This window comes from Austrofundulus limnaeus, unplaced genomic scaffold (genome assembly GCF_001266775.1).
Source record: "Austrofundulus limnaeus strain Quisiro unplaced genomic scaffold, Austrofundulus_limnaeus-1.0 Scaffold57, whole genome shotgun sequence".
Lineage (NCBI taxonomy): Eukaryota > Metazoa > Chordata > Actinopteri > Cyprinodontiformes > Rivulidae > Austrofundulus > Austrofundulus limnaeus.
The window spans coordinates 2178420-2196075 of NW_013952459.1; the positions used below are offsets into that span (position 1 = coordinate 2178420).

General features: G+C 36.5%; 1 protein-coding gene across 1 annotated transcript in view; it reads right to left on the reverse strand.

Moving 5' to 3' along the window:
- rgs3a (regulator of G protein signaling 3a) overlaps positions 1-17656 on the reverse strand; it is a gene marked incomplete at its 3' end in the record, with an annotated part of 147087 nt that overhangs the window by 76733 nt on the left and 52698 nt on the right. The window contains 8 exon segments of the mRNA XM_014009397.1: positions 2499-2542; positions 7712-7823; positions 9997-10074; positions 11907-12232; positions 12532-12571; positions 14219-14651; positions 14983-15088; positions 16419-16500. Coding sequence (XP_013864851.1) covers positions 2499-2542; positions 7712-7823; positions 9997-10074; positions 11907-12232; positions 12532-12571; positions 14219-14651; positions 14983-15088; positions 16419-16500 — 1221 coding nt within the window.

A 17656-nucleotide genomic window follows, 5' to 3' on the forward strand; every position in this document is an offset into this window, starting at 1 on the left:
GTGGGGTGTGTGTGTGTGTGTGTGTGTGTGTGTGTGTGTGTGTGTGTGTGTAGTAAATGAGGTTGGGGTTTATAGAATACCAGCTTAGTGAAAGATATTAACCATGTGAGGAAATGTTCACAGCTGAAACAAATTGCAGATGAACCACAACAACTTGGCCAATATATATATATATATATATAGAAATTTTTTGTCAGGGTAAGAGCACAGCAATTTCATCAGCTTATGTTTTAATCCGACTCTCTGACCGCTGTTCTTCAGTTTTCATAAGGAGTCTTGAAAAGCTCTTAATAAAACAACAAAATTTGATATTTAAAGTTTAAGAGAAGCTGTTCTGCAGAGAGTGTAAGAACAAACTTTAGCACAAAGACATAATCATTTGAAGTCATAATGTCCTAGTTTTTCTGCTCTCTCCTAATTCTTCCCCTGCTGGAAGTGAATAACGACTCCCTCCGAAACTATTTAGGACAAAAAAAATATCACTGCAGGAATGACAAAACTTATACATGTCATGAAACGTTTTAGGAGGATTCAAACACATGAAAAACATTTTTAAACTGTTTTTTCTTCAGATATTGATGCTGTTACTGATCCAGTGTTTAATTTCAGGGTCTAACAGAGACATTATATTTTGCATTTGTTTAAGATTCATTAAAAGTTGTAGGTTTTAACCGTAACCTGCACTGAACACCAGTTGTTTGTTAAAATGTGAAAACTCTCTATGTTCAAATAACAAGAAATGGCATGCTGATAAAATAACATTTATATTTAAAATGAATTTTCAATCAAGTAGTGTTGGAAAATGAGATTAAAAGCCAACAGATGCATCTAGTTTTTAATCATATCAGACATCAAATTAAATTTCCAGCCTCACTCAGTGGGTTTGTGCTTTTTTATAATGAGTTTTATCATTAAACTGGTTTTAAAGCAATCAGGAGACTAAATTTTTTTCAAAGGATTTTTCAAGTAAAACAAAAAGAAAACACATGGACATTTTAAAAAACAGAGGAAAGCAAAATGTGACTAATAAATTTGCTCTGAAACAAAGTAACTTTGTGATGTAAAATCATCCAAAACAGCCCCTGAAGTTATGGTTCAGATAACTAATAAATATCCTATCAAAGCTTTGATGGCTTAATGAGGATGAAGAAAGATGTTACAGAAACCAACTTGATGTTTAGAATTATTTCTTAATCTAATTATAAAAATCAATAGTTTTTATGTTTCAGTTGTTTGGAACAGAGACACTGTAAACTGTCATTTAGAATCTGAATATGCACAAAAGTTACTATTTTTTGTGCAAAAAACACTTCTCTGGAATTTTGTTGCCACATAGAGTTCTGTGCATAAGTTTTAAGCTATTTCTGTTTGTTTCAATTTAACTTCAGAGAAGCCTTTTTTGTTAAATTCGTAAAAATAAAAAAAGTACAGAATCAAGAGCTTTCCGGGCTTTTTAGTGCTCTATCCATTTTTTCTTCTTAAAAAATTTATTGTTTTTGTTTAACTTCATTTAAATCATTCATAATCACATTACTGTTCTCTACAATTAAAAAAATGTATGTATGTTTGAAAACTCCACTGACCTGAATTATTTAGGTAAAACAGGCACCAAGATGAAGCTTTGTTGTTGTTTGTTACTATCAAGCAAAAAAAATGCCAAAGGAAGCAGTTTTTATCATCTTACTTTATTTTTTGGAACAAAAAATGTACCAAAGAGCTGCTTCCCCTAAACCTGATACTGTATATACTGTAGAGGAGGGATTAACTAAAAAATTATGTTTTTCTAAACTCTGATTGGTCTATCAATCTCTGATTTTTCAACATTTAGTTTTTCTCTGCTTCTAGTTTTATCAAATTAAAAAATATATACTGCAAATAAGACCAGGGTATGCAAAGTCTACCAAACCTTTGCAGCAGCCACTTCAAACGTTCCAAACATGACTCTTTAGAAGCAAAATATAAAGAAACGAGCGGCGGCCTAAGACTTTTGCACAGTGCTGTATTTTTTTCTTGTGGTCGGATGTGACCGTAACCTTTTCCATTTTCCTTTCATCTTAAAATAACAACATGAGAGGTGTTCCAGCAGATGGAGGAAAGTGTGAATATTTTCACGTTAACTGGCAGCATCTGAACAGCTCAGCCAGAGCTGGATGTAAACAAACAGATGAATCATCTCTGCAGAGATCGTAAAACGTGCCACACACCTGGGCGTTTATTCGTTAACGTCTCAGTTGTTTCTTTACAATGCGTTTCACCTTTGCAGCGGCAAAGCAAATGTGAACAAATATTTGTTTAAAAGAGGGAGGTCTGCGAAGGACAGAGGAGACATTTTCATTAGAGCTTTCTGCTAATCTTTGAGTCTTTCCCGTAATTTGATTTCGACCAGAGTCTATTGCCCCTCTGGCTCACAGACGAATTACGCTGTTTGCATTAGATCCTAGTTTACTTGCTTCTTTTTTTGTTTTCTTCTCACTCACATAAACAGTCTTTCCTCTTACCTCCGTCATGTGGATAAGGTAGAACCTCAGCTCGTGAGAGTAATCTGCGAAACAGAAGGAGAGAGAGAGATTTAAGGAAAATGTTTTCTTTATGTCACCGTTTTTCCCTCCCAACCAACTTCCCGCTGGTGTCCTTTTCACACACTCTCCTTCCTCTTTGTACCTAAAGCAGTGATGTGCATTTCCGATCGCAATTCTGCCAAAATACTTTTATTGATGGAAAGCTTTTTACTGCGGGTCAGCCTTATAGGCGTGCTCTCATTATTCACTGAAGGAGCGCTGTGGGAGACAGGCCTGTGGGTCTGGAGTCAAGATAAATGGTTTTAATCGAGTCAACGTGCACACTTAGACATGGATCCACATAATGCTGTGGTGATGTTTACTTCTGTGTTTTTATTGCGCACACAAGAACATGAGCTATATATGATTAACACCTATTTAAATGGGAGGAAATCAATGTAAAAATCACTTGATAAATAGGAAATAGACAAAACAAGGTCGGTAAGTTCATTGTTAAAACTTTAAAATCATTTTATAAGAAGTTCTTTACCTTTCTTAATAGTTATGTTACTGTGTTAAGCATGAACCCAGGATTTGCAGCTGCATAGTCAAACCCATGTTTTGTAGATTTGTAACAAACTTAAAGATTAAAAAAAATTAACAATAAGAAATTTGTTGAGACAGTTTGGTCTCGCTGGTTTTGGCTTGGCAGATGGAAGTTGGTGCTTTAAGATGCAAATCTGCTTGGGAAAACTGCAATAGCTTTTGAAGCCTCTTTTTTTCAGAATAATGAACTCAGCTCATTGTGTCCGAGCGTTTCTGCAACTTTTTGTAACTGAATCTAACAACATGACACTTACTCCCAGGCAGATGGGTGGTTGTAAAACAGAGATCAGTGCACAAACTTCCCTCTCTGCCTATCTTATTTCCTTTGTTACAGAAGTAACACTTGTCCTGGGAAAAAGTTCAACAAAACAAAAATCAGGGTTGATATTCTATCCTTTAAATAATACTGTTGGCTTCTTTATGCCATATCTCCTTGCCTTTTTTGTTCTTTTCGAAGTATTTTTGCATGAATTTAGACACTGTGAGCAAAAACTGTTTCACCTGATCCCTTTAAAAGGAAAACAAATTGAATACCAAGTGTTTAAAAACTAAGAAATGAGGCCAGGGCTGGTAAACAGATCAGAATACTGTGACTTGTGCAAAATCTGCTTTTCTAAACCTTTTTTAATAATATTTATTTCATTTAAACGACAAAAACAAGCATTAAAAAAATAAACAAAAAAAGCACAATTTCCAGCAGAGGTCACTGTTGGACCAGTATTTGATCTTCAAAAACCAGAAAGAAGTTTACGGTATTTTAAAGGACTGTCAGTGAAGTTGTGAAAATATCCCTGTTCTTTTATTTAGTCCACATGAAAAATAAAACTACATATAGTTTGTATATATTTGTAAAGTTTTAGAAAATTCTACGGATGTTTAAAAGCTTATATTTTACCACAACATTATTAACAACTTTTTTTTTATCCGCTGTAACTAAAAATAATTTGAAACATAATTTACTTATGGATTATACACATTTTTATTCAGGAAATGTTCAGTGTTTTTGTATCATGTGCTGCAGACATTTCTTTATATTTCATTTCAATTGGGATGTTTTCTTGTTATAGCTCTTCTGGCTCTCTGAAGGCTTTCAAAAGATTTAAACAGCTTTTTTAAATGAAATATTCTTGCCCATTCCTTGCAAAGGTGTAAAGTAACTAAGTACAAATACTTTGATACTGTACTTAAGTAGAGTTTTTGCTTACTTTACTAGAGCAATTTTTTTCGGCCTTCATTTTACTTCTAAGGTAAGCAGTAGAAAGTTGTTATTCCTATTTCATTCTGGCTCGTTATTGTTAAAAAAAATACTATCCTGAAAAAATGTGCTTCTTGGATAGAGTGAGAAGTATAAATACTGTATATACCATTCTGACACTGTAGTTTGTATGCAGTCCATCACAGCTGCATGCCTTTTAAATGTTTTTTGGGGGAGTTCACCTCCCAATAAAGGTCATTTTGGAAAACATTTTAATTAATTAATTAATTAACCTTTTTTCATTTTAATACTTAAACACATTTTATGTCAGGAATTTACTTTTGATACCTAAGCACAAAAAAAATCAGAAACTTTAAGAATTTTGATCAAGTAATATTCTTAGAGAAGACGTTAACTTTTACCAAAGTAATTGTATGATAAGATACTTGTACTTTTACTCAAGTACTGTATCACTATGAGGTACTTTATACACTGATTTCTTGTATGTGGTTCTTTTTGCGTGTATAAAAACAAGTGAAAAGGTAAAAAAGGACTTTTTCCCTAACACTAAACCTGTGCACTTTACTGCTGTAGGTTAAAGGTGAAATATGTTGTGACGTTTGTTTCTTTTAAAGGCAATGTTTTAATTGGCACATGGTTATTTCAGTGTCAGTGTGTTCTCTGTCACTTTCATTGTTTCCCACGCTCTTCAGCCTTGTATTGGGGTAATAGGAACACAGGAAAGCCCCTGTATTGAACTTGTCCTGTGCGATTACACACTCACACACCCACACACACATACACATGACAAACGCCCTCGCTGAAACAAACACAATCCCCCCCGGCGCCTCCTTCCTGACTGACGTTGCTGAAGTGAAATAACAATGACAAGCAGCAGGGTGGAGGTGAGTATCTGTGTCTGAGTGAGGGTCCTCTCATGAAACACACACACATACTCCTCTCACTCTTCTACCCTGGTGATAATGATTGATATGGTGCAGGACGGGGGTCACAAGTGCCCCAAAGGAGATCAGCCATGTCTAAAAAAAAAAGGGGGGGGGGACCTCAAGCCTGCATCTGAGTATCATATTCTGGCAACAGAAATACCCAAATAAGACTGACTGCTCACCAGAAGTCATTGTTTTTCTCACCTCTAGCTGCAGACTGAATGTGTCTCAATAACTCGATTCAGTAGTTCACATTTCTGTTAACCCTCAGTCCTGAGGCTAGACCTGAACAGTCTGACCGTCTAATCTAATTTAAGCCTTAACATCCTTACAAACTTTATCAAATCTGTGTTTTTATAACATTTCCCATTTGACTGTGGCCAAAGCCTTGTGACACACAACAAGGCACTCAAAAATCAACTAATGACATGTAAACGCAGGTTAAATGTACCGTATTTATTCATGTATAATACGATCTCATGTATAATACGACCCCCCCCCACACCTTTTTTTAGCTTAAAAAGCATAAAAAGTTAATCCTCAAACTACCTCCAATTTCATACAGACTTCAAGATTTTTCAGCCTTTGCAGTCTTTATACACATCAGTAAAATGATCATTGAACTGTTCATTTTATTTTAACAACATATGTACTAAAAGGTATTTTGACAACAAATATACTGTATATCAGTTAAAGCAGCATCATATGAATTCTGGCATTTTACACATAGTCCACCAGGAGGCGCCAACACAAAAGTCAGAGACCTCACATGAGATTTGGGACATCTTGTGGGGGAAAAGCAGATTACTTCCTACTCGCGAGCGCCCCCTCTGGTGGGGAAACTTTTTTCAGGGATACAAACTTTTTCAGAACCCCGGTAGATGGCGGCCATAACAGACGAACATGTGTTTGTTGTTGTTCGAGGAGCGGCTCAGTCACATACTAGTCATTAGTTCGTTATCATTACTAAGGTGCAGGACTGCTTTTTTCCCCTTTTTCACATCATGTCGCCTGCTTGGATCTGTTATTATCTCACTCTGAAGCACGGAGGAATGTCACAGGTAAGCTCGCTTCAACTGCTTTTTACGATGCTGTCTCATTTCCGGACTCAGGCATTTTGTGAATGAAGCCAATATTTCAGTTAAAATACGTAAGTAAAAATATTTACCTGAGTATAATACTACCCCCCAACTTTATGGATGATTTTATGGATTAAATTTTACGTATTATACTTGAATAAATACGGTAATTCTTCAGGTAATTCTTTTTGTTTTTTTCAGTAAACATACTGTATCTAAAAGGCAAAATGTCAATTTTTGAACTGTCTGAATCAAATGTTTAAATAAAAAGTAAATATGAAACTACATAAAAGCACAAAAACGAAGACTTAAATGTTATGGATAAAACAAATCTTCTAAAAACACTTCAAGCCTTTTGGGGTTTAGTAGCTTAGTGTTAATATACTTAATGGTCATGGCTGAATCTAAAGCGCACACCGCTGTGTTTCGAGGGGTTTAGACATTCGGAGCTTCTTCGCCACACAAAAGAATATCATTAGTGAAGATTATGTGATTTGAGGCTACACTCGAACCTGTGTAGGGGTGGGGTTCTTCCTGAGACCTTTGAGCCAAGCCGACAGCTGGTTAATTCAAATCATTTGGCCTCATCAGACACCGCTGATTTATTAATAGATAAGGATTTGAGAGCCAGAGTTCTCCTCGGCACACTTCAAAAGCATCAGAGCAGACAATCGAACAATCTCTTGCAAACAACCCCCGGCCCCACCCCCACATCTGCTAAACCCACACTCAGCCTGCGGTCCACTCGGCTGCCACGTTCATTCGCCACTCAGTTCAGATGATGCGACAAACGTTTTGTTCAGATCCTGCTCAGCAAACTTATCAGCCCACGTGTTGCAGTTAGAACAATTTCTTCACAATGCTTTTGGTGTTAGGGTCCAAAATGAGCTCATTCTGTCCTGGCCTTGTGCCTCTCCTTCCTTCTCTGTACTCACAGATGTTTACATCAAGTTTTATTTATTTGATTTGCCTGGGCACCGCGTGGCCCCTGATGGCCCACTTCTTCTCTCTGTGCTGCCCAGAGGAGACAATCGTTTACACTAAAATGAAATCAGAAGACAAAGTGACAGGAATTGGGCGCTTATTTCATAAATATCCTTTGGCTCCACGCAAACTGAAAATATCTCTAGAACTATGGAGCTGTGTGTTTATTTCTGCATGAGAAGTTTACATTTCATGTTCTAATCCAGGGCTGAAATGCACGAGTTTAAGTTTCACATGATTGTTTGGAGAAATGCAGTAATTTTAACTGGTTGTATATTTTAAACTTTGTGTTGCATTTCTATACAAACACACCCCACCCACAGAGTATTTAGGCCTTTTAAGGTCACCTTAACGTGTCAATCATCTCAGCTGGGTCTTGTAGACATGATAAGGCTTACATACCATCCTGAAGCCGCAGGTGTCTGAGATACAGCGGACTCTGGAGGACGTTACACCTGCCCGGCTCGTTTTCTCTTGTCATGAGCATCAAGTCATTGTAGACAAACACTGTAACCTGACAGACATGAAAAAAATGTGAGGAACAGGAAGTAAAAAAAAAAAGTTAAAAGCAGAACGTCGGTGATGCTTGTTTATCACAAACACTTTTTGTGGTTTAGACCATCCAGTCCACACAGTTTCACTTATTAACTGAAACTTTAGTTTACACAAAATTCCAAGAACATAAAATCTGTTTGCCTTTGTAAACTCTGCTGTAGCCCCTGCTTTTTATTTTAACCGCGAACAATACGGATTTTGTTCTCAGACTATACTCTAATGGTTGTTAGAAATGTATTGTAGTGCAAAAATATTGTAAAATGAATGAGCACAATGAAAATAAAAATAAAAATAATAAAAGCAAAATTATTACACTGAACTAAAATTGCTTGTGTAAGTTAGTTCTTTCATGCAGAGCAAAACACACCCATGGCAGACAGAACATAATCACTCAGATAGCGCAAAGTCTCAAGACAATGGTTTTGCTTTGGTGGCTTCCTTTGAAGGGTGTGTGTGTGTGTGTGTGTGTGTGTGTGTGTGTGTGTGTGTGTGTGTGTGTGTGTGTGTGTGTGTGTGTGTGTGTGTGTGTGTGTGTTATCAGTGGGTTATCAGTGTGTGTGTGTGTTATCAGTGTGTGTGTCTGCGTGGGTGGAAAGAAGTTCAGATCACCCGTTTTTACACAGTCAAATGTGCACAAATACAGCACAATACGTTAAAGTATTTTTATTTTGCAGCATCAGTTTGAATGATTATATAAAACAAAGATAATTTTGGAAAGCTCAGTTTTTCACACTCAAGTGAACGCACTTTATAAAGTCATTAATTTCATTTTCCGCTTAATACAAAACAAATATCAGATTTTAGTTAACGATGGTTTTCTGATTGTTTTTTTCATTAAATTACACTAGTTTTTCACTGCAGCTTGCTGCTGTCTGGCTTATAAAATGAATACTTTTTTGAAAAGTAAATACTTTCTGTGTAATTGCAAGATAACAAGAAATAAAATAAACTTGTTAGGCTAACAGTTTGTTTGCCCCGCTGGAACAACTTGGAGAAATCACAAAAACAGCCTGTTTAAAACAGGACTGGGGAGAGAAACTGCCTCGTGACAAACAGTGGTGGAAAAATATTTGTTTTACAACTCCAGAGAGACTCCACAAGCAAAGCAACTTACTCTACTGAATAATTTTTAAAATAGGGCCTATCATTAGATTTTTAATAAAAAATATGGAAAATGAAACATTCAAAAACAACCTTATTTGTATTTCCAGGTACAGCGTAGACCACTAACATTTTAGACTGTTAAATGTTGTGATGTAGATAATGTGATCAGGCTTATTGGTTTTACAGCTCTTTCTGCATGCTCACCTAAACTACAGGACTTGGTTTTATGTACAGAAACTAACGCTTTCTAAGCAAAATGACATGTTTAAACTACAGCGACGTAAAATATTTGATTTATTTTTAACTGATAGAACATTTAGACATTGTTATAAAATACAACAATTTCCTTCTTATCAAACCTGATTAAAAAAGAGCAACTTAATTAGTCATGCAGATGTGGTGCATGTAATCAAAAACAAAATAAAATTTGATGACATCATTTTATAATCCTGACCATCCTTGTGAGCCAGGTTTATAGTAAATGGAGCACCAACATGTTTGGAGACCTGAAACAGAATTTCTCTGAGTCAAATCTTTCTAAAAATACAAGAACATGTTCAAACACTTCTCACCCTGACCCTCCTTCTGTGAGATGTGTTGTTTTAATTTCTCTCCCTGCTTTTGATGTTTATCAACGCTGACATTTTAACTTGGAATATGCATCAGAGCCATGGACAGTCACATTCAGTTTGATCACATAAGTGAAGCACATGAAAGGCACATAAGACTGCAGAGGACAGCAGAGCAAAAAAAACTGAATATTGTTGTATTAATCCAATTATAATAATCTTGAACAATTCAAATTTCACAGCTTTGAGACAAAACACGTTGCTTTAAAATATAAACCTTGTAACGTTATTTTTAGTTTGATGCCACATGATTTTAAAACCTATCTAGCCTCTAAATATTGTACACATTCTGCAAGACATTCACATCTAAAAACCAGATGGGTTCACTACTGTGCATTAATCTAATAATTTGCACCGACATAAATAGCCAGTGTTTATTACTGCACTGATGTCGCTCACCTTCAGAGAGTGGTGCTGACTCTCGTGTAGAATCATCTCCTCGGATATGATGAGTGTTCGGCTGCAAAGGTCCAGAGGCTGAAAGCAAAAGAACGACATGGTGAGATTAGCATCAAAGATGGAGTTTTTATGTAATAACAGAGCCAAGTGGACATATTGCCATTTCTTAATGAACACATATTTACAATAAAATTGTTAAAATTTGTAGTTACGATACAGTACCGAATCCATTTTGAATCCTGAATCCAAACGAACAAATAAACAACAAAGACGATGTCTTTTTTACTGGCTTTAAGACAAAAAAAACAAGTTGCGACGGAGAAGAGAACTCTGGTTGAGAATTACAAAAGAGTGACAAATAAGACAAAGTAATGCAACAACGTGGGAGGAGGGGACTTCCTGTGAAGTCCAAAGTGAGAAGCAGTCGATTCTAGATGTGTGGAACTTGTTTTCTGAGAACTGGGGTCAATGTTGTGTTCTGAAATGAGTCACGTGATTTAATAAGATGTTTAATCCCAAGCTTAGTATTTTTAAAGTGAGAACTTTTAAAGGAGGTAAACTTAAATAAACCTAAATAAATAAAAGGTTTTATCTGAGATGTGGTAGGAGCAACAAGTTCCTCGTGTCATTGTGGTTATTGTTCATTTAAGCCCACATGAACTGCATGTTAAGACAGCAGAACTTACCATTTATTTAGCAATAAGATGACTTAACAGAACTTTTATCTGTCTGTGAATATTTTCTTACAAGTAAACGGTTTTAGTTGAACCATAAAGAGCAGTAGGGTTGAATTTATTTTGTACACAGGTAAAAGCTTGTTAAAACACAATAAAAAAAATTCACTCATAATGAATGACTTTCATTCTAATGAAAACTCAAAGAGAAAGGTCAAACATATTTGTAGATTACAAACCTGAAACCAAATGTGACAAAAGGAAAGGCCATCATACAAAGTATGATGTCACAGTTTCTGTTTAAATACGAGGCAAGTTCCAAAACTCTGTGTTTTTTGTAACATTTGAGCTTCACCATAAAAATACCCACAGCATTTTATAACAAAAAGGCAATGCTACAGCAATAAATATCATTAAGAACACAGACTCCAGTGAATCTGATCAGGTCAAGTAAAAAGACACAAGCAGAACAAACAAAAGCTCATGTCATACCGAAGTAAATAAGTTATTAATAAAGTTAATACAAACATTTTAATTAGTATAAATATTAAGTCAAATTCAGAAACAAAAAATAACTTTATATATATATATATAAATTTTTTTACAAAAAAGACAAAAAATGTCCTCTGTGTTTCAATTTTTGACTCATGAGTGCTTTTGTTTTGTTGTCTGTTTTTCTTGCTTGGTGATTATATTGTGGTTGTGGGGCAGTGGTAGGGCAGAGAGTTGCAGGTTTGATTCCCCAACATATCCATATGTTGCAGTGTCCTTCCATAACTGCTCCTTAGTCAGAGTCATAGCTTAAATTAGCTGCTCACTGCTCCACTTGTTTATATCTTACATGTTATAGGTCAAATGCAGAAAATAAATGTTGTCATTGTAAGGACATACAATGATGACAACATATAGCACCATCACTAGCTTATATCTGTCTGTTTACTAAAGTAATAACCCACTAAAAGCTGATCTGGCAAAAGCTAAAAACAACTGTTCTCCATCACTCTGAGCTTTCTAATACTTTTTATAAATTATCAAATTTTTATCAAAACTGCAGCAAAAGTTAAAATCAAATGCATTTCAGCAAAAGGACTAAAAAGTAGATCAAAGACAGGACAAACTGTCATACATTGTAATAAGTTGAATATGTTTCAATAACATACAATGCATGTTTTGACTAAGATTTACAAAAATATAATTTATCTATCAAAACTGGGAAATCTGCACAAACTGACTCACCTGAACAAATATGGGGAAGATAAGGATTTTGGGTGCAACTTTGACATATCCATAATTGGCGTGTGGCGCGTGTGACCGGACGATCGTACAGTTCTGATAGTTGGCAAAATTGGCGTTGTGCTGGTAGTTGGGTGGGCCGGCGTTGGTGGAGGTGGACGACCCTTTTGATATCTTGGAGTTGTTGGAGCGACGTAGGAAGCCGGTACGGCTGGAGAGGCCGGCACCTCCTCCGCCGCTGACACCCCCAGAGGAGGCACCACCTCCCCCACTCTGAGGCTGCGGGCCAGAAGTCTGTCGAGTGGGGTATAACCTGCTGTAACCTGCAGCTGTAAAGCAAACAGATGGAAGGGAATTACTTCCACTGGAGAGGGATTTCTACTTACGAGGATACAGTCGTTAAACTTGGCTTAATGAGACTTGTGAAAACAAGTGAGAAACCGGACATATTTGAATGTTCAAACCTAATATTTTTCATTTTTAAGTCAAGGTTGTTTTATAATTTAGGTATTTTCAGAAAAGAGAGATCAAAAAGCAATCTAAAAACTGGGTTCAATGCAAAGTATAAAGATGAGAACCCACCAGTGAAAATCTAAAACATGAAAATTAAACCATGAACATGTCTTACCTAACGTCCCCTGGTTGTCCTGATAGACAGGCCTCAGGATCTGAAAGCAGAGTAGTTTAAATCGGCATTGAGAAATGTTTAATTAAACAAGTCAATATCTGTGAAACAATAAATCCATAAAACATGCAAAATAATGTCAAATTCATAATATTTTATTGGCTGTAATGTGCAGATTAACTGAACACTAATTGTCTTTATAATCTTACAAATCTATCCTTAAAATAGCAACTTATCAGCAATGTTTTGTATTTTTGTGCTGATATGCAAAAACTGTTTAACCCAGTTTACATCTTTTTGTTGTAGCTCACGCTGACTCTCGCACTCAGCAAGACAATGTTTGCTTGTCATAACAGAATAAATATTCTGCTGAGAGAGTAAGAAGAAAAGCTGCCAACACATTAAGTGCTGATCAGATTAATGAGGTAGTCAGAGCAAGATGTAGGAAGCACCAAATCTTTTAAAATAATACATTGTATTGAAGTTTTTGTCTGTATTTGGACGATGGAAGTTGCTGTAAATGTGACCCATTTCCTGAAGGCTTTCTTTATTTTTAGTCGGGTCCAAACCCCCTGCCTATTTATTTCAAACTGAAGCTGGATGTTTGTATAGGAAGGTTTGTCCACTATTATAGTATGTAGTTCTTATTCCTGAGGCTAAATATATTCTTTCTTTAAATAAACAGTCTGTCGTCTCTGTGACTCTTCCTCTGCTTTATCTCCTAACATCCAACTGATCTTATGAGTCAGAGTGCTCACAACACACAGCTTGTTCAAAGCACTTGTGTCCCTTTGCTGAACTAAAAAGAGAGAAGCAGGAAAATGAAAACACAGCTTGAAGAATATGCAACACACAAACATACATGCAACAGAAACATTTAAAAGCAAAAACACACAAAATATGAGTTAGTAAAATGTTTTAATACAAGCTTAAACTCTACATAAAAGGTTGGTTTATTAAATGTTTAAAGGTATAAGCTGCTGCTTCTACATAACAAAAAAAGGAACAGAAAGATTTCATACAATTCCTAAATCTCTTGGTTCAAAAGTGATTTATAAGTTAGTATTGTGTTATTAAAGCAGTGTTAGCTGAGTAATTCAGATCAGTCTTTTTGGATTTATTCAGTTTTCTTTATTGTGCTTTTATAATTAAACCTTGACTTCAAATACAGAGCAAAAATAATTATGTGCTGTATAAAATATACAAAAATTAAAAATAATGCAATGGATCTTTCTCAAAATATGTGAGGATTCATTAACTATGAGTGAATGTTTTTTGTCTTTTTGAAGTTTTTTAAATAAATAACAGTACTTTTTGTTTTACAGTTAAACTATAAGATATGTATCATATAAATGATGTACATAGGTATTGTTTTCAAATAAATTTCCTCTGGTTGGTAGGATGTACTAAAACAAATACTAACAATGTATCATTAACAGTAATATTTTAAATGCCATTGTCGTACTTGTTCTCCATATCTACATGAAACTGAGCTATATGCAGTATGTAATGTGATGAAAACACTCATAAATCAATAAAACAACAGTAGGACACAGACACACATTCATCTATCAGCACTAGGGATGTAAGGTAAAGAAACATATCTAGGTTGAGCCACCAAATGACCATAGTGAGGGTGAGGAGGACGGAGAAGATGATGAAGATGCAGCCCTCCACCAGTCTGTGGTACCTGGCTTCCGGGGTTTATGGGCGCCAGGATGATGTAATTGTCCCCGTTGGACGCCTTCACCCTGGTTCCTTTCAGTGTGGCGGTTGGAGGGTGGTGCAGGAGACGCGGTTTCCCATCCAGCTCCTCCGTTGACCCTACATGCCCCCCCCAAGCGAGGGTCCCTCTGCTCAGGCCAACATTGTTTCCGCCTTCTGAGCCGTTCACCAGCAGCCTGCGGGTCGCAGCGGCGCGGTGGTGCGCCGGGAGCGGCGGCACGGCTGGGGGAGACTTGCTTGTGCCGACATCTGGTGCGCGCCTTCGGGTGGGGGGTGACGGGGCTTCATAGTTTGAGGTAGGGGGTTTGTAGGAGGGCCGGTGGATGAGGCCTTCGAAGTTAGGTTTGGCTGAGGGGCCGGTGCGCCACACCACCACTGTGATTTCATTGGCACTGTTTCTAAAGATGCAGAAAAATGCAAAGTTTATTTTTAATTTTGGAAATTTTGTGGAAATTAACTGAACTACAGATTGTCTCACTACATGATGATGAGTCTATATGAAAGAAATGCAAACTGTATAAAAAATCTTGGAGTCACTGAGTCTGAAGAAATGAAATTATATTTTAAAGTGCTGTCTTAAAAAATCCACAAGCTTTTTAGTTTTAATGCCATAAATCTAGTGTCTTGAAGAAACATCTCTGCACTTCCTATCATACCTAAGTCTTAAAAAAGCTATAAATAAAGCATGGATTTGGGCAGTTTTATGCTCTGGTGAGTTGGAATTGTTACCGTATAGCATGAGCCAAGTCCACACATTTCCACTGCTCCACTGGCTGACCATTTAACTGCAGGAGAGTGTCCAGCTGCTGCAGACCAGCCTGATCTGCTGGACCCCCTACCAGAGAGAAAAGACCGTTCAAATCTTTACATATTTATGAGCCAAGTTCATGATGTTCAAATAAGCAGCTTTTTTATTTAACAAGCAAAACTTCGCTTTTTACAAAATATTAAAAGACAGTCAAAATAAAACCGAATGTGGAAAGCTAAAATGGCCATGAATTGATTTGAAATTCTCTCTGAGCAAATTGTTTTCAGCTTAAGATTGACCATGTTGTTTAAAAAATGTGTGAAACTGGATTTCTGCCAAGATGGGGGATAGATAGGCTGTTTATTTAACAGGCAATTTTCCTTTTTACTGCAAAATACTGCTGACCCAGTCATTAATGGTAATTTGTCAAATTATAAAATAAACTACAATCATATCAAACTCTGAGAGGAAAAATGAACAGACATCAAAATCGGGCATCATTGATCCCAGTTGGTCAGGTTTTTGGCGTGTTATTGTCCTTTTCTCTTTATCCCTACTTCCAGTGCAGCCTCACTGCCTCCTCATCATACAAGGACACTTGGTCAGGCTCCTACTGATTAGCCCTGATCTCTAAACTTAAACAATGACTCTAAACCTAAAACCTAATCTGATGCATCAAATAATGATGAGAGGGGGGTACCCAATGCCTCTATAAGTGACGCAGGGTAAGCCTGACCAAGTGTCCATTTACGACGACTAGGAAGAACATGTTTCATGTGTTTATTCACATTTCTATCTCAAAAAGGACAAATATAAAGATGCAAAACTCATGCAATCAATAACAAAAGTATCAGTTGTCTGAAAACTTATCTTAAAGTTCATGTCATAAGTGATATCAGAATGAGAATTTTTCTTTTTTAAAACTTACAAAATATGATCCTTAAAATATGACTAAATTGTTACAATATTTAGGTAAAAATGTATATAAATGTATTCAATTCTTGAATTTTTTTCTAGTGACATTGTCATGAAAACAACAAGATTTCCTGATAGGTCTTCTGCTGTGTTCTTATTAAGAGGCAACAGAATAGTCAGTTCTGTTCACAGTTTGATGTGAGGTCATGCTGCCCTCCAAATGATACAGCCTGATGAGACTGGTGACCTTATCTAAGTCCTACTGATAAGCTTTGTTCAAATTGACACTTCAAAAATCTTAGGTTAGACAGACTCTGCTGCTTGGAACGGTCTCATTCTTGGGATGCTCTACTTGACATTTTTTGTAATAAACTGTTAAAAATCAACAAGCTGAGTTTTCCTGATGTCCTTATCCTTTTGCCATGACAAGCTTTTCATTTTACAGTGATGATCTCTGGACTGCTGAGCTTTATTTGCACAGATTCATGCATGCAAAACTCACCTGGATCAACAGCCTGAACCCTCACAGGGGAATCTGAGCAGATGGTGAATCCATATCCATCCTTTCCTCGAAGGATGGTAACCTGCAAAACACACACAGTCACTTTTTTTACATAAATTATCAGATTAATATCACTACCTGAGAACTCAAAAATCTGGCAAAACAATCAGCTTCCTTCCTGCTGGATGATTAAGTTGTTTTTTATTCTGCTCCGACTTCCTATTAAATCTGTCTTGACAGCAGTTTTCACAGAGAATACAATTAGCTGAATTAGTAGGAAGAACAGCTCCACAGAGAGAAGAGACGTTCTCTGTTTAATAGTTTGAGAAGAACTGAAGAAAACCTGCGTATCAAAAAGTAAACTGGTTGTTAATAATGTCCACTTTCTTAAAAAAATTCTGAGCTCAAAATGTGTCATTGAATTAAAGCACACCTAAACATGAAAGATTCAAGGTTTCTTCAGGAGAACGTGTAATAAAAATTTAATAAAGCAGGATGTGTAACTCTAGTTTTTCATGGTTGATTCCCACACTGGAGCAAAATCTTGACTTTTTCATGTGTTATTTTCATTTTTTAATGTCCAAAAGAAGAAGCACTGAATCATAAAACGTCAGAACAGTTTCTGACTATGATCACTGATGAGGTTGTTAAAGGTTCTGTACCTCTGTGAAACAGCTGTATACCATGAAGTGTTAGGTTTTAATCTAGTTCCATAAAGTAAACATGAGTGAGAACACTGATAGATAGGGATTTACTGCACTGTAATGTCCAAAAACAGGATATTTCAACATAAAACAAAAGAAACACTATTTATGAGTGCATCAAAACCACACACATCGATCTATACACACACATACACACAACTCTGATGTTTCTTTCCTATTGTTTCTCTTTCTCTTGCCAAACAACTAGTGCCTCTCGGAGCCAAAGTCAACACAGCTCCATCCAAAACAGTTCACTTTCCATCTCATCTGCTGATAACCACACGCTCATAAAACGCAGACCTTCCCAGTTTCTCTTTATTTATTTCGAGCACGGAGCAAACCTGCATGTGAACGCTGCTAAATCGCAAAGTCTGCCCACATGTGGGACACAGGCAGCTTCAGAGGAAAAGTCTGAGGCCTGAAGCTTGTGATGACCCTAAAATGTCGGGTATAATTGTGGCTCCTTATAGTCCACTGACTTCATGTGCCCTGTGTTACAATTTTCTGACAGATTTTAGTGAGCTTCAGTCTCTT